The sequence below is a fragment of the Pantherophis guttatus genome, chromosome 8, assembly GCF_059756535.1.
Source record: "Pantherophis guttatus breed Tessera chromosome 8, ASM5975653v1, whole genome shotgun sequence".
NCBI lineage: Eukaryota > Metazoa > Chordata > Lepidosauria > Squamata > Colubridae > Pantherophis > Pantherophis guttatus.
The window spans coordinates 60,115,990-60,138,545 of NC_142070.1; the positions used below are offsets into that span (position 1 = coordinate 60,115,990).

A 22,556-nucleotide genomic window follows, 5' to 3' on the forward strand; every position below is an offset into this window, starting at 1 on the left:
TGTGTGTGTATGTGTGTGTGTTGGAATACTCCCATCCCAAAAAGTGTACAGACAGGTTAAAATTTAAAAAAAACTGAAGTAATACTTACCAATTTCCTATAAAATTAAGTACCAACTTTATTGATATGAACTCCCATCAGCACATATCAACCATGTTCAAACTCTAAACTTTTTTATAGAGAGAAATATGTAGGTACAGACACCCACATACATGCATATTCCTCTCTCTCTCCTTCATGAAGCCATAAGAATAAAATGAAAAGGGATAGAAATGGAATGAAGGGAACAGAAAAAAATTGGATGAAAAGAGAGAAAAAGTAATTTTGCAGGACAAGACAGGACAGGATAGGAAGAGAGAAGTTTTGTTTGGAAGTTAAATCATTAAATTTATCAGACAAGGAACCTCTTTCCAAGAAACAGTAAATCTTCATGTTAATGTTCAAAAATATCCATGCATTTCAGCAGTGATGCCGGAAGCTATCTGCATAGCTTTCAATAGCTTTTCAATAGCTTTTTCTATTTCTAATAGCAAGTATATCTCTCTGGGAAGAAACAGGTGTTCCTGCTGGGTTAAATTCTCCGCTTAAATTCTATCCTGTTTAAGCTTCTGCCAACTTAAAACATAGGTTTCCAACTTTGATGTCCCAGTTGGTATAAAAATATCTCGTCTGTAATAAACTATATATCTCAGAACCAAAAGAGCAACAAAAAGATGTAGATGTTGACATCTACAAAAATAGTGACTTGAATATATGGAGGTTGTCTTATCAATATTGCTTCTCTTTGAACTTCTGCACAATTTGCCTATTTCAGCTTTTAAATCATGATTCAGTAGAAGTCACTTGATCCAGAATGCACTGGAGACAGAAGAAGGGAAATAACTAATTACTGACTTAATATAACTAACCAGGAACCAACATAACATGCTTAGTTGTTTAGTTTTATATCTCATTGTGTTTCTGCATGTTGTCAACATCTTCTGCAATGGGTATGGATTCAATTATTTCCTTGTATTTGTTGGAAGGAATCTCCAAGTGCAACCCTTTTGTTTATCAACAGACCACTGGTCACACCATAGGATAAGCCGATAATTAGCAACTTCAAAACTTGATTAAAGGAAATTATTATCCCTGTCATTCTGAATCTTTTATGCATAACTTGCGTTCTTAATGATTGCTAACAAGAGAGTACTTATGGTCACCACATATCTATAATATTTACACGGGCACTGATACTGTAAGAAATTATTAAGATTACTCTTTTTTAAAAAAATCCTTCTCTTTTTAAATGATAGCTTCTTTGCATTAAGTAGAATCAGTTGTCTCATAGAAAAATATCTTAAACTTTAAATTAAAAAAATAGCATTACTAGTTATGTAATTATGTAGGACCATACAGTATATGAGTTGTATGGATATAATTAAGCATAGTTAAATCCAAATTTAGGAGAACTCACATAGATACGAGAGCCATCTCCTGTACAGAGAGATGCTTACAGATCCCATGACTAAACTCTGTGCACCTCCTTTGGAGATAAACAAACATGACATCTATATACATCCTGTACATATTAGTTCATTGATTAGCAGTTATTAGTCATACTGTACATAGGAAAACAATTTGATCATAATGATGTTACATGCCCTCAGCATAAAGTTAAGGTTTTAGTGTGAGGGTGCAAACCCATGCAAGACAGGTTCCCTGTTTAGATATGTGGCCCAATACACCAAGTTGAATGTGCCAAATAAAACTGGAAATACTATTCTAGACATTCTGTCAATTTTGCTAACACTGTTAAAAGTTTTCTTTGCTTCTTGTGGTTTGGTTTCTGGTTTGACTTTGTGGGGTTCTGAAGTAGTGGTAGCACTCTTGGAGATGGTGGGGAGAACAGAATCCTTGGTGATGTTTGGTCCATAATTGGCAACAGCCACTGCGTAGGCATTGTTTTTCTTAATGACTGAGGCCTTTTCTTTTTTCTGTTAAAAGATAATATTATTATTAAATATCTTCAAACATTTCTGCACCAATAATATTATCTACTTCATTCAATCCAAAATAATGTGCCTCAGATTGACCTCGTTGACTATGGTACTGCCATTGTAGAAAGCTTCTCCAACTTTTGGTTAAGGCCATGTATACCTATGTGTGAATCTTCAATGGTGACATGATTCATTTTCTTCACTGTGGTGGAGTAATGCTGTTTTCATGCTGATCAAATTGGAAGCTTCCGTACCTATGCTTCAATGTGAACCAACTCTTATGTAAATGGGAAGAATATTTGTATTAATTATTTGATAAAACAAATTATTTTGCAGTATCTAGAGATGGGGAAAGTGTCATAGACTGTTATTATTCAATCTGCATAATTGTATTATTTCTTGCCATACTTCAAGAAAAGGAGTAAGTTAGAAGATCTGAAATGCACATTATGGTCAAGGTAACCAGTAACTGCCATGATGAGAAATACACTTCTTTCTTATACTGTGTTCTTCACTATTAAGAACAGCACAATATGGAAGCAGCTGGAATTGCTTTGTTCCAGGATGTTTTTTCAATTTCCCAGCTCTAGAATTTCCTGGTAGTCCCTCACTAGGTCTGAACCTGATTAGTTTTCCAAGGGTAGTGAAAGCTCTTTTGGAGGAATGGCAGAATAAATGTTATTTGTTCTTTTTGCTTATTACTTTCTGGAGCCCTTCTACTAAAAGCCCTTGAAACAAATTGTGTTTCAGGTTGTGAGGAAGAATGAACAGACCATCAACTAAACTGGAATTGAGCTATCTGAATAATTCTAAAACCTGTGAAAGTTAATGTCACAAATTCACGAAAAGTCAAAATTAGTCCTTGGGTACTTCCTTTTCCCTTCTATTTTTGATTTTTTTAGTTTATAAGCCACAGGTTAGTGACATGGAATTTCCCACTCCAAAAAAGGCATCAATATCTATAAATTAGCAGATAAATGATACAAAACCCAAACTCAGATTTCACTTTTCCTCTTCTCTTTCATGCTTTCCCTCACAATTATCCAATACTTTTACATGAATTGCAGTTTAAAGTTCACTTGAACTCCATCTCAACTATGCAGTTCACTTGAACTCCACCTCAACTATGGTTTTACTAGCATGTTAAGAATGCTTCTAGCTTCTTAGTGCTATGTAACTGATAAATAACGTTTTTCATTTTCTCAAGTTCCTTGTGCACACAATGGAATTTGTACAAGCAAAAAACATTTTTTCAAAACAGCACAACCATTTTAGCACTAAAAAAAGGACTTTTTAAAGGAAAATTCTTTTTAAGAACTGCAGGTGCCAAATAATTGAAAATGCCCTTTTAGGGATCTTAGAAATCTAGTTTATTTTTATTTTGTTTTGAGACAGCCATAGATCTGGAGAAACAAAACCCAGATGTTTATTCAAGGTTTTGGTTAAAGCAAGAGGGTTTCCAGCAGGGATGGGTTCTATTTACTGGTTCGCAGTGGGAGTGCGTGCATGTTACTGTGCATGTGCAGAAGCTTCTGCGCATGCGCATATCTTCATTTATGATGTCCGGGCGGGTGGGCGGAGGTTTTACTACCGGTTCTAAAGAACTGGATAGAACCGGGAGTAACCCACTACTGGTTTCCAGAGGTATTTTACTGGGTGGACACGACTGGACCTGCGCGGTTCCCTTGAATCGGCTTCAGTGACCTGAACTGTTGGGCCTGCGTCCGCTTGGGATTCTGCCTCTGGGAGCGCTTCGATGGATTCTTGAGGCGTGGCTGGTTCTGCAGGCCCGGGCTCTTCAGGAGAACTCCGCTGGGTCCCCCCCACCTCCTAGGCTGTTGTTGTTTTGGCCCCCCCTGTAAAAGTGAGCTGTAGTAAAGTTTGTGTTAGGTTGCGATTGTCTAGTTCTGTGAGTACCGGTTGCCGGTTGTTGAAGTGTTTCCAGCTCCGGAGTTGGTCAATATGTCTATTCCAGATCTTACCATCATTTAATTCTACCCTGTAAAATCTTGGCCCGGTAACTTAAGTTATTTTTGTTGGTACCCACTTTGGGTCGCCCATGTAATTGTGGGTGTACACTAAATTCCCCACTTCGAACAACCGGTATTTACTGGTTGAATCTACGGGTACCTCTGCACTATAATTAGGGCGCAGTCTGTCCAGTTGAGACCTTATCTTCTGGCCCATTAACAATTCGGCTGGGCTTTTGTCTGTGGTTGCGTTAGGCATAATGTGTTGGACTAAGAGTAGCTTATCTATCTTTTCCTGCCAGTCCCTTGGGCCCATTCGGGCCAGTGTTTCCTTTGTTGACCAGACCATCCGTTCCGCTAATCCATTAGCTGCTGGATGCACTGGGGCTGCCAGGGCATGTCTGATTCCTTGGCTGGCTAGAAACATTTCAAACTGGTTGGCTGTGAACTGGGGCCCATTGTCTGACATTACCATGTCTGGTATTCCATGGGTGGCAAACAGTCTCCTCAAGACCCTGATGATTGCTTCTGTCGTGGTTGTTTTCATGAAAGCCACTTTGAGCCATTTGGAATATGCATCTTCCACTATGAGAAATGTTTGGCCATGTGCCGGCCCAGCAAGGTCAATATGTATGCATGCCCATGGGGATTTTGGGATTTCCCAGTCCCTGGGGGATGCGCTGGGGTGGCTGGCCTAGTCTCCTGGCATGGTGAGCACGTTGCCACCCATTGTTCTATTTCCTTGTCCATCCCCAGCCACCAGACAAAACTCCTCGCTAGTGCTTTCATTCTGACTATTCCCGAGTGACCTTCATGCAATGATTTTAGGATTGATTCCCTCAATACCCGGGGTATTACGACTCTATCCCCCCATAGTAAGCAACACTTCATTACAGATAGTTCAAGTTGGCGAGTTTTAAACAGCTTAAATTCGCTCTCTACTACCTCTGGCCATCTCCTCAACACCCAGTTTAAAATTTGTGGCCAGATGCTATCTTTGACTGACAGTCTGGCGATCTCTGCTGTTATTGGGCTGGTCTCTAATTCCTCTATCAGCAGGATGGATGTGGTTGGGGCTGGGTCCTTGATGAGGTCTGGCAGTGGGGATTGACTCAGGGCATCTGTGTGATCAATGGTTTTCCCTGGCTGATGGATAAGGCGGTACTTGTACGTGGCCAGGAAGATAGTCCATCTCATCATACGGGGAGGCAAAAAGTTCGGGGTTGGTCAATCGCCTGCGATGAGGCCTAACAATGGCTTGTGGTCCGTAATTAGTTCAAATTCACACCCATAGACATATTCATGGAAACACTTAATCCCTGCCACTGCCGCCACTGCCTCTTTATCCAGTTGGCTGTAATTGCATTCAGCTTTTGACAGCATTTTTGAATAAAAACCGATTGACGCCTCTGTTCTGTTTGGTAGGTGGTGGCTGAGGACTGCTCCTATCCCTAATGGGGATGCATCACAAGTCAGTATGAGAGGTAGTGTCTCACTTTATAGCATGAGAACACTCTTAGAAGTTAATAGTTCTTTTACTGCTGCAAAAGCAGAAGCTTCTTTTCATCCGCACTTCCATTCTGTTGACTTATCAAGCAATTGATGCAGCGGCTCTGCAACAGTCATCTTCTGTGGTAAAAAAATGTTGTAAAAATTCAATAGCCCCAGAAATGCTTGAAGTTCTGTTTTATTTGTCGGGGTGGGGGCTACCTTAATTGCCTTGATTTTGTCATTTGTGGGATGGATGCCTGCTTCATCAATTAAGTATCCCAGAAATTCGACACTAGGTACCGCTATTTCGCATTTTTCCTTCTTTATCTTAAGGCCAGCCTCTTGGAATCTACTGAAAACTCATCTCAGTCTTTGTGTTAATCCTGAGTCTCTGGAGAAGGGCGGCATATAAATCGAACTAATAAATAAATAAATAAATAAATAAATAAATAAATAAATAAATAAATTATTGTTCCTTGTTCTCTGAGGCCACAAGGACATTATCAAAGTAAGGCACCACCCCTGGAATGCCATGTAGGAGGCGTTCCATTAAGCATTGGAAAATTCCTGGGGCCACACTAACCCCGAATTGTAGTCTGTGGCATTTAAAAGCCCCCCTGTGGGTCACAATGGTTTGTGCCTCTGCAGTAGCCTCATCTACTGGTAATTGTTGATACACTTGGGCCAAATCGAGTTTAGCAAAGATTTTTCCTTTTCCAAAGGAATGCAACAGATGTTGTACTATTGGTACCAGGTAGGTGCTCTGTTGCAGTGCCTTGTTTATTGTTGCCTTATAATCAGTGCATACGCAAACTGACCCATCTGGTTTCACAGGGTTGACAATAAGTGTCTCCCACCTAGCATGGTCGACCGGCTCCAAAAACCCGTGTGCAATTAATTTGTCTAATTGTTCATCCACCTTGGCCCAAAGGGGAATAGTAATTTGCCTTGGTTTCAGTCTGAAAGAGATAATGCTAGGGTCTGAGTTGAAAGATATAGGGGTCCTCATATACTTGCCCAGGCTTCCATCAAAAACATCCTTGAATTCCGACTGCAACTCCACTTGCAATTCATTAGGGTCCTCTTCTTGTAGGGAATGTATGATTAGTTCTATGCTAATGTCTTTAAACCATTCTACCCCAAGCAGGCTGGGCAGGTCTTTATCCACAATTGTTAGTGGCAGGTGGCCCTTGAATTCCTTGAATTTGACAGGGAAAAATCCTCTTCCCAGGACTGGGATGTTGTTTCCTTGATAATCCTTCAGTTTGATTCGTTGTGGCTCCAGTTGTTGCCTGATTATTTCTGGGACTGCCTTCTTTATAGTTGCCCAGGATACTATGTAGATATAGGATCCACTATCTATCTCAATACTACATGGCTCTTTCCCAATCTGTACTGTGATATGCGTTTTTTTTTCTCTATAGGCATCAGAATGCCCTATTATTGTGTGTTCATAGTCCCTGTCTCTTTCGGTTCTGTTTCCTTCCCACCTGTAGTTTGAGTTTGGCGCCCTCTGGAATCTCCTTTGTTGTGGGTCATGTTGCCTGTTGGGATGCTGCCTCTGATTAGGATATGCAGGCAGGCTCGCTCTGCAGGCTTCTGTAATGTGCCCCCTCTTTTCGCACTGTCGGCATATAGTATCCTTAAACCTACACACCGACCTGGGGTGATTCCCTTTGCATCCTGCACACCATGGGGTTCTCTGCTGTGCCTCATTTTGCCTTGGGTTTCTCTCTGCTTTGAGTCTATAGATATCTTCTTCTTCCTCGCTTCTCTGTTCTTCACCCCCATCTATGTATCTATAGTCAGCCTCCCTGGAGGAATGGACGCTTTCTGTCTTGGGGTTATCAGTCACCAGTTTATTAGAAAGTTCAGCTGCCCTCACCTCTTCCAGTACCTCTTTTAAAGTGAGCGCTTTCTTAGTTACTAGTTTCCTCTGCAGTCTCAGGTGTCTCATTCCCACAAGGACTCTGTCTAATAGCATTTGATCTACCTTTTCAAATTTGCAACCAGCTGCTATATCCCTCAACTTGGTAACATATTCATTAATGGTCTCACCTGGTTGTTGCTCTCTACGGTAAAACTCAAGTCGGTGGGCGAATAGTGATGCCGTGGGGGCATAATGTTCTTCCAGCATTTCTTGTAGTTCCTTCCATTCCATGGTTTCAATGTTCTTTGGAGCAGCTAGGGTTTGAGCCATCTTGTACAGGCGGTTGCCACAATAGCTGAGGAACAGGGCTCGCTTCCTTTCGTCCCCAGTTCCTTGCAGGCCATTAGCTTCCAGGAACATCCTGAATTGTCCCAGTCATGTTGGTTCGGGTTGAAAGGTTCTGGGGGTGCGTAGGTAGTCATCCTGCCGGCCGGTGTTGGAAGAAAAGGCAATCCAGTTGGAGGGGAAAAAAATGGTCGTCTGCGCCACGCGGTGATTGTCCTTTGTTCGCCTTTAGAATCCCACCTTCATCGCCAGTGTTAGATGTGGGGTCAAAGTGAGGAGGCAGAACGCTGCATGGTTCAGTAAAATAGTTTATTTCTGCAGTTTAAAAAAGCAAGCGCAGATGCGCCGGCAGCTCCTTTTAAACCCCAGAGCTGTCCAGCATTTCCGCCACTCAAGTTAGTCCATTCTCCCGCCTTGGAGCCTGGACCAATGAGCGGGAAATTGTACAACACGACTTCTCCCTCATTAATATTCAACAAAAGTCCTTATTGTCAACTCTGAAGCTGGCCTAGCTGAAGCCATCCTGGAGCTGAGGGATAGGGACTGGGGATTAGAGATAGCTGGGGTTGTGTACTCAAAATAAAATACTTTCTCTTGGGAACCAAGGATGTTCTCACACCTGGCTGGAGGAAAGAAGAATGATGTCACCTGACCAGCAGACGCTACCTTGATTGGGCCATGTGACTGATAGTTTGGGATTGAGGAAAAAAATGTGCCAATATGATATTTTCAATAAAGCTATTCTTTGAAGAATCTACCTGCCTCAGAATTTTGTTTGCTATTACTTGGAACTCTGACATTTATGCTTGTTTTTTTCCCCATTCATATCCATCAATGTAACCTCTTCTCCCAGAACAATAGCATTTTGGTTCATATCTCTGAACAGAATAGGCCTTTTTCATTCTACTTCCAACTGAAAACATCAAAAACATGTTTTGGTTCAGATGGATCAATAGAATTATTGTTGTTGTTGTTGTTGTTGTTATTGTCATTGTTGTTATTGTTTTTGTTATTGCTGTTAAATGCCTTTTTAGGGATATTTATATACCTTAAACACAGAATTCCTCTACTGAGATCAAACATCTCTGAAAATGGAAAACATTTTTTAAAATAAACCATTTGCTTTAGTCAAATGAGAATCTGTATAATTACATAAAAAGATTATATAAATCTACTAGCTGTACCTGGCCATGCGTTGCTGTGGCTCAGTCATGTGGGTATACAATATTTTTTGACTGAGTATCAATAATTTCCCTCTGTAGCTCAGGTCACGCATACTTTGCCTCTGTCCCACCAGTCTTTTCACTCGGTTGATTGGATTCAGACCTGAGTTGCCTTTCTCTATGTTTCTTTTTGGACTTTAACGTCGCTTAATCAATTGTTTTGTTGGACTTTTACCTATTTGGTGCTTGTATTGGGAGAACTGCGTGTCGTGGGATTAGCGGAGGCCTCTGCCCGGGCTGGCGTTGGTGAGTTTGCGTTCCTGGGGCTCTGGGACGGTGGCCGCCAACAAATATTTTGAATCCAGTAGCTATCCGGAGGTTTGTCCTTGGACGCCTCCGAGGATATTTTGCCGCGGGTGTAAGAGCTGGTTTCCCAGCTTGCCGGTATAACCGCCTTCACCTTCGCAGCACCACAGGCGGCATCGGGGTCCCTGCCAAAGGTACGGCATACTCTGTTAGTCGGGAGGACGCTTCACGACGGTTGACATTTGCCGCCATTTTGCTTGTGGGTTTCGCGGCGCTGGTGCTGAGGGGAAAAAACCCAGATCGCGCCTGCCATTGTGGTGCTGCGATGTTAAAGTGCAAAAAGAAACGTAGAGAAAGGCAACTGAGGTCTGAATCCAATCGACCGAGTGAAAAGACTGGTGGAACGGAGGCAAAGTATGCGTGACCTGAGTTACAGAGGGATACGGCACAGCTCAATTCCAATGCAATGTCGCACGAAATAATTAAATCAAAATGAGAATAAATCGAAATCTATGAAAATTCAATTTAACAATGCAATCAGAAACATTGAAATGGAATTGTAAAATTTGAAATTTGGAAATCGTAAATGGATTGTAAATTGGAAACATTGAAATGGAATCGTAAAATATTTAGTATAGCGTGTGTTGGCTTTTACATCCAACAGATGGTGCTGTTTTTCAAAAAAACATGTTTTTACCTGTCACAGGTGTGACATCTATATAATATAGGTATATAAAAAGGCGCGTATTCGAATGCAATGTTGTGTCAAAATTTCAAAGCAATCGGTGAAGAACTTTCGGAGATTTAAGATTTTGAACAAACGAACATTTACATTTTTATTTATATAGATGACAGTTCTTAATTTATAATGCTCAATATACCGTAGTTAAAATTCTTTTAGCAAAGTATCTTTGGTTTCACTAATTTCCTTATAAAAATTGTTGGGAGATAATGAAATGTGGTTGAAGGTTTTGAAGGAAATTAAACAAGCATAAATGGGCTATGATTTAATTTATCAACAGCCTTGGGATAATATTTGTTTCTTTAAGAGAAACAGGTAGAGAAAGATTCCATATGAACTGTTTAATTTCTGCTGAAATGCAGACCCAAACTCTCTACTTCTTTTCATAATCATTCTTGTTTTAACATACCCTGTCCTTATATTGGTTTAAGACTTTAATTATTTTTCAGTAATGGAAAACTTTCAACAGAGATGCTGCTAAATTGTTTTTTTTTCCAAATTGGAAGAAACCTTAAACATATTTTTCATCACTCACCTTATCATTGACTATGCTTTTTCCATCCCATGCCCATCCTCTTTTTGTGAAGTAATTTACAGTGGCAAATTCTATCAAGGCAGAGAACACAAATGCATAACAAACCGCAATAAACCAATCCATAGCTGTGGCATAAGCTACTTTGGGCAGGGAATTACGAGCACTGATGCTTAACGTTGTCATTGTTAGCACTGTTGTTACTCCTGTAGGGTAGAAAAAGAAGAATGAACTTGGTCAAGGTAATGCAAAATGCATGGAAAGTTTAGCACCAGAGCTAAAGACAATGAAGCAGGGGTGAAATCCAACAGGTTCTGGATAACCGGTAGGAGAAATTTTGAGCAGTTCGGAGAACCGGCAGCGGAAATTTAGAGTAATTTGGACAACCGGCAAATAGCACCTCTGATAGCCCCAGAGTAGAGTGGGAATTGAGATTTTGCAATATCCTTCCCCCAGGAGTGGTGAGGGAATGAGTATTTTGCAGTATCCTTCCCCTGGAGTGGGGTGGGAATGGAGATTTTGCAGTATCCTTCCCCTGCCATGCCCACCAAGCCACAGTACGCCCACCAAGCCACGCCCACAGAACCGGTAGTAAAAAAATTTGGATTTCACCACTGCAATGAAGGGACATGATAGAAAATTAAACTTAAAAAGACCAAAGTGCAGACATTATAAATAAGATGTTCAATGATATCTATTAAATTATATAATGTTTGGGATTTATTATTTTAAGGAACTTGCACCCCAAAAAGTCAACATGACAGCTGCAACTCTGTAATCAAATCCTCAACTTTTTTTATAAGCATTGTGACACGGATTAAAAAAGAGTGACTTTAAATCACATGGTTGCCATCTAGACATCTTTTACCTCCCCATGCAGATGTGCTTAATGCAAGATCACATTTTACATATATTTTCTCCAAGATGTAGACTCTTGAGTTGCTAATGTTATAGAAGTGACTGAAAAGTACAAAACCTTTGCCTGGTATATCCTACATAACATACGAACTAATAACATGCATATCTCTCTGGAAGAAATGTTTGAGTTCCACTTTTAATTTGAAATCATGTTTTTGTTGAGAACAAAACATTGACAGGTTCTGTTCCAAAGAAGCTAGTGGTGGAATTCAGCCAGTTTGCACCAGTTCATGCAAACTGGTAGTTAACTTTCTGAGCAGTTTGGCAAACCAGCTGTTGGAAGAAATCTCCTTCCAACAGCCTTTTGTTTTTCCCACAGTACGGGGTTAAGCCTCTCAGGCAGGAAGGAATTGTTCTGGTGTGCCTGTGTGTGTTGTTTCTAGCCTGCTTAAGTGTTTTCTGAAACTGCCTCTGGTTAAGCCTTATTACATTGTAACAGCTGGTCTTAATGGTTCTTGGCAGTACAACCAGCCTTTCTATAGCCTGAGTGGCTTCTCTGGAGTTTTTTCCCCCTTTGCTGGTACTTTTATTCCGGGGCTTGGGAGGAGGGACTGGTTGGATTAAGAGCTATTTACATAAGGGTTGGCATAGCCATAGAAAAAATGGCAGAGAGGCAGGATGCAAGCTTGGCACTCTGTCTGATTTTTTTTACTGACTTTCTGGGGGCATGTGATCTTTCCTTAGGATATCTTGTGAGATGAGTGAGACCAGCTGGTATCTTTGAGTGGTGCAAATGCATCTAAGGATTTGCTTCTCCTGGATGGGAAAGGGTGCTTTGTCAGTTCACTGAGCACAGGAGTCTCTTGTCTATGGGGATTCTTCAATCATCCACTTGGTTGTCCCAAAGGTGCTTTTTTCAAGAGGCAACTGGACTTTTTTAGTTTCCACAAAGTCCAGTTGCCTCTTGAAAAAGTAACTTTGGGACAGAAGTCTCTTGCATTGCTTTGGAGTGGCCGAGGCACATGATTGCTCACTGATAGTAAGTGGATCCTCCTTACAATTTGTTTGAGTTTTCTCTCATAATAAGGCTTAGTAACATGGCACCAATTGTAGAAAGTTAGCACCCACCCCTCTCCTAGAAGAATGAAATATTTTGAGAAATATTTAAAAAGAAGAATATATTTCCCAGGATGAAAAATGAAGAAACATGTTTTCTTAGTGGGAGAAAGCAGCCCCTACCTTCCTTAATAGCCCACAGCAGATGTCAGCACTTAAGAGATAAAGAGATAGATAGCTCTATTCATAGGCAAAAATTCCCTGCAGCAAGATCTGAACAAAGGCAGAATGGGATTAGCCCTCACTCAAGATCTAAAACAGGAGGAAAGACTGGTGAGGTCTCATATTAAGACCTACCTAGTGGCGATAAAAGCGGCGAAAACTAACTATTTTGCCGCTCTTATCGCATCATCAGATAATCGCCCGGCCGCCCTGTTTAGGGTGACCCGCTCCCTCCTCCATCTGGAAGTGCGGGATGACCCCTTGCAGGGTCGAGCTGAGGATTTTGTGCAGTATCTGTATGACAAAATCGCTCAGATTCGGGAAGGGCTGGCCTCTGACTGGGTATGTCCAGACGGGATGACTGAGGCAGGTCTTGAGAGTGTTATCTGGGGGGAGTTCGATCCTGTGGCTCCCGAGGACATGGACAGGGTCCTGGGACGGCTGAACGCGACCACATGTTTATTGGACCCGTGTCCCTCCTGGTTGGTACTGGCTTCCCGGGAGGTGACACGAGGCTGGCTCCAGAAGATTGTTAACGCTTCTTTGAGTGAGGGGGTCCTGCCGGCCGCTTTGAAAGAAGCGGTGGTGAGGCCCCTCCTCAAGAAGCCTTCTCTGGATCCGGCTGTTTTGGCTAACTATCGTCCAGTCTCCAACCTTCGCTTCATTGCGAAGGTTGTTGAGAGTGTGGTGGCGCAACAGCTTCCCCGGTACCTGGATGAAGCTGTCTATCTAGACCCGCTCCAGTCCGGCTTCCGGGGCACAGCACGGAAACGGCATTGGTCGCATTGGTGGATGATCTCTGGAGGGCCCGGGATAGGGGTTGCTCCTCTATCCTGGTCCTGTTAGACCTCTCAGCGGCTTTTGATACCATCAACCATGGTATCATGTTGCACCGGTTGGCGGGGTTGGGGGTGGGAGGCACCGTTTTGCGGTGGTTCTCCTCCTACCTCTCTGACCGGTCGCAATCTGTGTTGACAGGGGGGCAGCGGTCGACCCCGAGGCACCTTGCTTGTGGGGTGCCACAAGGGTCGGTCCTCTCGCCCCTTCTGTTCAACATTTATGTAAAGCCGCTGGGTGAGATCATCCGTGGCTTCGGGGTGGAGTTCCATCAGTACGCTGATGACACCCAGCTGTACATCTCCACCCCAGGCCACCCCAATGATGCCCTTAAAGTGATGTCCCAGTGCCTGGAGGCCGTGCGGGCCTGAATGGGGAGAAACAGGCTCCAACTCAACCCCTCCAAGACCGAGTGGCTGTGGCTTCCGGCGTCCCGATATAGCCAGCTGACGCCATCGCTGGCTATTGGGGGCGAATCACTCGCCCCCACGGAGAGGGCTCGTAACTTGGGCGTCCTCCTGGACGCACGGCTGTCGTTAGAAGATCATTTGGCGGCCGTGGCCAGGGGGGCTTTTTATCAGGTCCGCCTGATACGCCAGTTGCGCCCCTTTCTAGATCGGGACTCCCTACGCACAGTCACTCAGGCACTCGTCACTTCCCGCCTGGACTACTGCAACGCTCTCTACATGGGGCTCCCCCTGGGGTGCACCCGGAGGCTCCAGCTGGTCCAGAACGCGGCCGCGCGGGGGATTTTGGGGGCGACGAGGCGCTCCCACGTGACACCTCTCCTGCGCGAGCTGCACTGGCTCCCGGTGGTCTTCCGGGTGCGCTTCAAGGTGTTGGTGACCACCTTTAAAGCGCTCCATGGCTTAGGGCCGGGGTACTTACGAGACCGCCTTCTGCCACCAATAGCCTCCCACCGGCCAGTACGCTCCCACAGAGTGGGCCTCCTCAGGGTGCCGTCCGCCAGACAATGTCGGCTGGCGACCCCCAGGGGGAGAGCCTTCTCTGTGGCGGCGCCCACCCTCTGGAACAACCTCCCCCCAGAGCTACGTACAATAACAGACCTCCGGATTTTTCGTCGGGCCCTAAAAACCCATTTATTTCAACTAGCTGGGCTGGCTTGAGTCAAATTTTAAACGGATTTTAAATTGGAATGTTTTAATTACGGCCAAAATTATTTAATTATTTTAAACAGATTTTAGATTTTGTATGTTTTGTATGTATGTCTTGTTTTTACTTTGGCTGTTCACCGCCCTGAGTCCTACATTGGAGAAGGGCGGTATAGAAATTTAAACAAATAAATAAATAAATAAATAAATTAAGACACAATGCCTAACCATTTCAGGACACAAGCCTCTCATTACATCATCTCAGAGAGTCCAAACTTCAACTAAACCCATGTGGTTCTGCTTCATCATTAAATCATCTCTCCAATTAGCCTCCATGTTTCCAGTGTCTTTCTCCCAGCTTGGAACTGAACCAGATGGATATTTCTTCAAACACAGGCTTGAAGTTTATTTAGATATTTGTGGCATGTACTAAATTTATTGTGATCCTGACAAGCGTGGGAGGGCAGAGATTTAAACCTGGGTCCCTTTTATATTTTGTCAATTTGTCTCTTTAGCTTGGCATTTTGTGGCTCAAGTATGCCCACTCACTTTCTGGAGAGCTTAAATGACCTCTCTACTAAAGGGTTTCACTTTATGAGCAAGAGTTGTCTGCTGATAATTATTGTTGCATTTTAACTATTTTAATTCCTCAATGTGCTCTGGTGCCCTGCCTGATTTGTAACACTGGATTGCAGGTATTGCTGATAAAAAGGAAGGTATTCAGACAGAATGGTTTAGGTTTCCATGATGGCTGTGACTATCATTGATTTTCAGTGTGTATTCCCCCATTTCTAATCTAATGATTGGTATTTAGGGTAACTTTTTGCAAGCAAAGAAGCTTTTTGTATTTTTGTACTGGTAATCCTTGACTTACAATAGTTCATTTAGTGACCATTCAATGTTACAATGGCACTGAAAAAAGTGATTTATGACCATTTTTCATACTTATGACCATTGCAGCAGCCCCACGATCACAAGAGGCTGGGTGAGGTGAAGCACCCCTCAACATGAGTGACGTTGAGTTGAGTCACATCACCACCCAGCCACACCTACCCAGCTGGTCATTAGGACATAGAACTGGTTGTTAACTTATTTGAATCCCATCACTGGAAGAAGCTATGAAATGAGAAAAAACAAAACAAAACAGGCCTTACCCTTTTTTGAAATAAAATAAGCCCACCATTCATATCTTATGTTTAAATTAATATTTGTTAATAATATGTCAAGATATCATGTCAAAAATTGAATCTGAGGCTTTTCCAGGAAACTACAGACCAACCAGCCTGAGATCAATACCTGGGAAGATCTTGGAAAAGATAATCAAGCAGCAAATCTGCAAACACCTGGAAGCAAGCAAAATCATAACCAGAAGCCAACATGGGTTCATCAAAAACAGATCATGCCAAACAAATCTTATTTCATTCGTTGACAAAGTGACTAAATTAGTGGACCAGCAAAATGCTGTGGGCATATAGTATATTTGGATTTCAGTAAGGCATTTGACAAAGTACATCACAACCTACTTCTTGGTAAGCTAGAAAAATGTGGGCTAGACAGCACCACCACTAGATGGATTTGTATCTGGTTAACAAACCATACTCAATATGAAGTTCTTAACAGAACTACATCTACATGGAGGGAACTAAGCAGTGGGGAACTAAGCAGAACTAAGGTTCTGTTTTGGGCCCAGACTTTTCAATATCTTCATAAATGATTTAGATGCAGGAATAGAAGGAGAACTTATCAAATTTGCAGATGACACCAAGCTGGCAGGAATAGCCAACATCCCAGAAGATATGCTCAAGATCTAGATGCATCTTGATAGACTTGAACACTAGGCCCTACTGTATCTAACAAAATAAAATTCAACATGGAGAAATGTAAGGTTTTACTTTTCTCCATGACAAGAAAAACCAAATATACAGATACAAATTACGTGAAACTTGGCTCAATACCATTAACAGAACTGCTTAATGCATTCTTTGCATCTCTCTTCATGCAAAAAGATAATACAGCCCAACCTACTAAAAACATAACTGTAAAAGACAGACTAGGAATATAAATTAAAATAAACAAGAAAATGGTAAGAGAACACCTGTCTGCTCTAGATAAGTTCAAATCCATAGACCTGACAGATTACATCCCAGAGTTCTGAAGGAACTGGCAGATGTGATCTCTGAACCATTGAATCAGGAAGATCTTGGAAAAGATAAAAAAGCAATAGATCTGTGAACAGATGGATTTGCAACTGGCTGACAAACCACGCTCAACATGTAGTCCTTAATGGAATTACATCTATATCGACAGAAGTAAGCAGTGGGGTATCCCAAGGTTTTGTTTTAGGCCCAGTACTCTTTAATATCTTCATAAATGATTTAGATAGATGAATAGAAGGGAACTCATCCAATTTGCAGATGACACCAAGCTGGCAGGAATAGCCAACATCCCAGATCTCTCAAGATACAATCCAAAAAAGCCCATGCAATCCTAGGTTGCATTAACAGAAAGGTAGACTCAAGATCATGTATAGTATTAGTACCACTGTCAGGGATCCAAGTAACATACGCATAGCCAACAAAACTCTGAGTCAGGCAATTTCCTCAAATAATAGATTTATTGGATATGGTATATTGGCACAGGCTGGTGAAAAGCAACTCTGATTATTCCCACAGTTTTCACCTAATTAAAAATAAATGTTTGCCATTTTCTCAAAACAGTCACATGGTCCAATCAGGATATTGTCCAGTTGCTAGGTGACTCCAGTCCCCTCCTTCTGGAATGTTCTTGGTTCCCAAGAGAAAGTATTTTGTTTTGACTACAACACCCTAACTATCTCTATTCCCCCCTCCCTATCCCTCTTCTCCAGTGTGTCAGCACTGAAGTCTCAAAATGGCCTCAATAAGGCCAGCTTCAGAGTTGACAACCACTTTATAAAGCCATAGTAAGACTACACTTAGAATACTGCATCCAGTTTTACAGAATACTTTACTTTACTTTTATTTGATTTATATACCGCCCTACTCCTGAAGGACTCAGGACGGTGAACAGCCAACAATAAAATACATACATACAAAATTTAAAAAGCAGAGATAAAATCGAATTAAATAGTTTGGCCCAAACAAATTTAAAACCCCAATCTATTTAAAACAAATTTAAACTTTGAATATTAAAAATACTAAAAAATATTAAAAATGTTTAAAAAGAGGGAGAAAGTTAGGCCAGGCCCGCCTGGTGAAATAAAAAGGTCTTTAGAGCGCGGTGGAAGGTGCGCAGATCCGGGATCCTCTGTATCTCTGGGGGGAGCTCGTTCCAGATAGTAGGTGCCCTCACAGAGGAGGCTCTCCCCCTGGGGGCCGCCAGTCGACATTGTTTGGCCGACGGCACCCGGAGGAGCCCCTCTCTATGAGAGCGTACCGGCCGGTGGGAGGCTATTGGTGGTAGTAGGTGGTCCCGTAAGTACCCAGTGTCAGCCTCCTCTGGAACCACCTGTGCTCCGCCGAACAAACACCACACGCACACACTCAAAGGTGAAGTTATCCGGTTTAATCGTAGCTTACACGGTGGTCATACAATAAGCGCTGAAGTTTTCTGTTGAAAAACAAAGTCGGAGACGCCCGATTCCTCCGCTTATCTGGCTTTATAGAACGCCCCCAAGGGCCCCGCCCTTGCTCAATTGTGCATTTAAAGTGACCGCGCTATTTACTCCTTCAGTTACTTCCGGATCTCGCTGTTCCTCGTATTGAAGGGCATTTGTTTCCTTTGACATCGTTTTATTGACCCTGTCCCCAGATTCCCTATACCGTCCACCACCTGATATCACCATGCCCTGCTAAACGCTACAACACCCCCCTTCACCGTGTCTCTGTTCTTCTGGCTTGTCACAGTCCCTGGGATCATGTGTCGAGGGAATGGCTGACACTCGACATGCGGCCCCCCCTACCAGGTCTCTTCCTGTAGGGACATAAAAACATTCGGTTATTCTCATTAAGTGGGAAAGTGTCCACCTGGTTTGTTTGGATATGTTTCATGGAATTGTTTTAGTAATCGTGGAGCATCTATATCCTTCGTTTTCACCCATGTTGCTTCTGATATAGGGTATCCCTTCCAATGTACTAAATACCTAAGCTTCCCATGATATATCTTAGAATCGAGGATCTTTTTAATTTTGTATGAGCTTCCTGTCACGGGCCCTGGACGTGTTCCTGTCTCTCTTATTTTGGCTGCTGGTTTTAGGAGACTACTGTGGAATACTGGGTGTATTCTTTTCAGTAAGGGGGGTAGTTGTAAGGATACCGTTACGGGATTTATTATTTTAGTGATGGGAAAGGGACCTATATACTTTGGACCTAGTTTTTTACTGGGCATACGCAGATTGATATATTTTGTGGACAAATACACTTTTTCTCCTATTTTGAAGGGTAGGTTATCTTGTCTCCGTTTGTTTACTTGGGTTTTGTACGCTTCAGAAGCTTTTTCTAATGCATTTTTGATGTGTGGCCAACTCTGTTTAACCTTCTCTGTCCATTCTTTTGGACTATGGGAACTAGTCATTTGTACATCTAGATCAGGGATGGCCGGGAACTCTTTTCCAGAAACTACCAGGAAGGGTGTATAACCTATACTGCTGCGTACGGTATTATTATATGCTGATTCTGCGAAAGGTAAGAGTTCGTACCAGTCTGTTTGTTGGTATGACACATAAGAATGTAGATACCTTTCTACCATGGCATTGGCTCTTTCAGCGGCTCCGATGGTATTTGGGTGGAACGCAGAGCTCAGTCCCTGTTTTGTTCCTAATTGTCCTAGGAAACGTCTTCAGAACCGGGTGGTAAATTGGGGATCTCTGTCTGAGATTATACGTTTGGGTGTGCCATGAAGTCGATATACGTGTTGGACAAATAGTTTCGCTAGACACCCTGCGGACGGTAGTCCTTTACAGGGGACAAAATGCGCCTGTTTGGAAAACAGGTCAATAATAGTCCATATTACATTGTGTCCTTTGCTGGGAGGCAATTCAACTATGAAATCCATGGCTATATCTTCCCAAGGCCTCTGTGGTTCAGCCACGGACTGTAATAAACCAGACGGTTTCCCTGACAAGGGTTTAGCTCTTATACAGATGGGACAGCCTTGTACATATGTCTCTACCTGTTTTCGCATACGTGGCCACCAGAACTGTCTCCTCACTAGATGCAACGTTTTCACGAAACAGAAATGCCCTGCTGTTTTTACATCGTGGCATTGTCATAACACCTTATCTCTCAATCCTTCGGGGATATATAATTTATCTCATTTCTACATTAGTCCTCTTCTCTGTGTCACTATCTGGGGATTGGTCTTCAACTAACTGTCTGTTGCTAATTTTTTCCTCAATTCCACTACCCAGGTTGTGGGGAGCGGGAATACGTCCCTTCCTTGCTTTCCTGTCTGTTTATAAGGTATTAAGGCTTGTGTTATCTCCTCTTTTTGGCTCTCAAATTGCGGCATACGTGATAGGGCATCAGCTAAATAGTTCTTTCCTCCTGGTATCGCTTTCAGCTTGATGGTAAATCTGCAGAAATATTGCGCCCAATGTGCCTGTTTCGGGGACAGTTTACGAGGCGATTGAAGTGCCTCTAGATTTTTGTGATCCGTCCATACCTCAGATTCTACCTTAGTCCCTTCTAGTAAATACCTCCATGTTTGCAAGGCCCATTTTATGGCATACGCCTCTTTTTCCCAAACCGTCCAATTTCGTTCTGTATCAGTTAGTTTTCGGGAGGTGTAGGCGCATGGTTGAAGAACCCCATTTTCATTTCTTTGTAGGAGAACACCTCCTACCGCCACATCACTTGCATCCGCCTGGATTACAAAGGGTTTCGATGTGTTAGGATGTCTTAGTATGGGTTCATTAGCGAAGAGGGTTTTCAACATGTCAAATGCATGTTGACATGATATCGTCCAATTGATTTTTTGTTGTGGGTTGCCTTTCCCGACTGCAATTTTTCTCGTCTTTAAGAGATCAGTCAACAGTAAAGCCACCTTAGCAAATGAGGGGATAAATCTTCTATAAAAATTTGCAAAGCCCAGAAAACTTTGTAACTGTTTTCGGGTCTTTGGAGCCTGCCATTCCAACACTGTCTTAACCTTATTTGGGTCCATTTCAATCCCTTTTTCTGAAATCCTAAACCCCAAGTAATCTATCTCTGTCTTGTGAAATTCGCATTTCGATAGCTTGACATACAACTGAGCCTTCAACAACTTCAGTAATATTTGCCGTACCAGACAAACGTGTTATTCTAGGGTATTGGAGTATATTAGAATATCGTCTAGATATACGAGAACTCCGCGATACAGGTGATCATAGAGTATACTATTGATAAACTGCATAAAAACTGCAGGGGCCCCCTGTAGACTAAATGGCATGACCCGGAACTTATAGCTGCCCAAAGGGCAGTTAAATGTGGTCTTCCATTCATCACCCGCTTTTACCCGGACCCTGTAATACGCTTCTCGGAGGTCCAACTTAGTAAAGATCTTCCCTGTTGTGAGAGTGGAAAGCAAATCTGTCATAAGGGGTAAGGGATAAAGGGGTTCCATACAGACAGCGTTTAATCCCTGAAAATCAACACACAATCTTAGCCCTCCATCTTTCTTCTCCTTAAACAGAACTGGCGCTGCCATATGCACACGACTGGGCGAGATAAAACCCCTGGCTAGGTTCTGGTCTATATAACACCGCAATTCCTCTAATTCAAGGGGAGTCATGGAATACATGCGGGGTTTAGGTAGACTAACACCTGGTTTCAACTCTATTGCACAGTCTGTAGGATGGTGGGGTGGAAGGGTCTCACATTCCTTCTCGCTAAACACACGCCGTAGATCTCTGTATATGTGTGGGACTTTTTCTAGACAGGACATCTCCCTTCCAGTCGCTCCTACATCTCTACTGTCTTCAGGTGGATCAGGGCCTACTGCCAAGCGTAATTTGCGAAAAACCCCTTCCCACCAAAAGGTAGGTTTCCACTTATCTAACCATGATAGGCCTAGAATGATGGGTTCAATCATTTTTTTCTACAACCACAAATCGTACTACTTCCCGATGATTCCCGATCTCAAGTGTCACAGGCTCTGTAACATGGGTAGCCGGTTGTCCTCCTAGCGTTGAACCATCCATTTGCTCAAAGTAAATAGGTTTCCACAATCTCACTACATGGAGTCCAAGACTGTCTGCTATCGCCCTTCGTATAAAGCAACGGGTGCACCCGGTATCTACTAAGGCCCCTTGCTGTTCCAGTCTACCCGACCTAGGGTGTTTTAGTGTCACCTGGATAATGAAAGGTCGGACAGGATCACATACCATAGGATCCATGTGTTCTGTTTCCTCCTCAACATTCCCCTCCTCCGTCAGTGTTCGGATGATGTCAGGAGAGCCACCATTGCCATCACGACCATTGGCCTCACCACTCTTGTTTGAGCCGCGATACAAGAGCGCTCCGATAGTCTGGAACAGCAACCTGCCCGCCTACCGGAACCTGATGCCTGGATGTCTGGGGCCCGGAGAGGCAGGAGTGGGCAATCAAGCACTCTGTGGCCCTCCTGGTCACACCAGTAACATCAGAATGGTTTTTGTGAGGCAATACCACCTCTTACTCCTATAGGCATATATGTTCGAATGCCTCCCCGCCCTGTTGGCGGCTTCTCCAACACCTTCCATGGTGGGGTCATGGTGTTGCTTTGCATCCGGAACTCCTTCAGGCCTACATCCAATTCAACAGCCGCTTTATACCAGGCTGTTATGTAAGGACCAAGGCCCCTATAAATGCAGGCCTGACGTAGGTCTCTATCCAGCCCCTTATGGAAATGGTGAATTAATAAACGTTCAGGCCAGCCCCTCAACCGATTAGCCAAGGTACAAAATTCCTTTACATAGTCTTTAGCCGCTCGTCCATTTTGTTTTAGTGAAACTAGATCACTTTCGACATTGGCCTGGGTGCTGGCATCATCCTCAAATCGACTCCGTAACGCTTCCAGGAACAGTCCCAAATCTGCCAGTTCTCGAGCGTGCATGGTGTGTAAACTGGCCACCCAGTCA

The 22,556-nt window shown here is 43.0% G+C and overlaps 1 protein-coding gene across 6 annotated transcripts in view; it reads right to left on the reverse strand.

The window, feature by feature from the left end:
* Positions 1-1,127: 1,127 nt before the first annotated feature.
* Positions 1,128-22,556, reverse strand: part of GABRA2 (gamma-aminobutyric acid type A receptor subunit alpha2) — a 331,422-nt gene continuing 309,993 nt past the window's right edge. For 2 of the 6 annotated variants that reach the window (XM_034432901.3, XM_034432900.3), the window contains exons 9-11: positions 18,338-18,433; positions 10,401-10,603; positions 1,128-1,975 (exon numbers count right to left, since the gene is read on the reverse strand). In XM_034432901.3, the coding sequence (XP_034288792.2) occupies positions 1,664-1,975; positions 10,401-10,603; positions 18,338-18,433 (611 nt within the window). In that variant the 3' untranslated portion in view covers positions 1,128-1,663. Of the gene's footprint in view, positions 1,976-10,400; positions 10,604-18,337; positions 18,434-22,556 lie in introns of those variants that run through there. The other 4 variants (XM_087875270.1, XM_087875267.1, XM_087875268.1 and 1 more) reach the window with 2 other exon arrangements.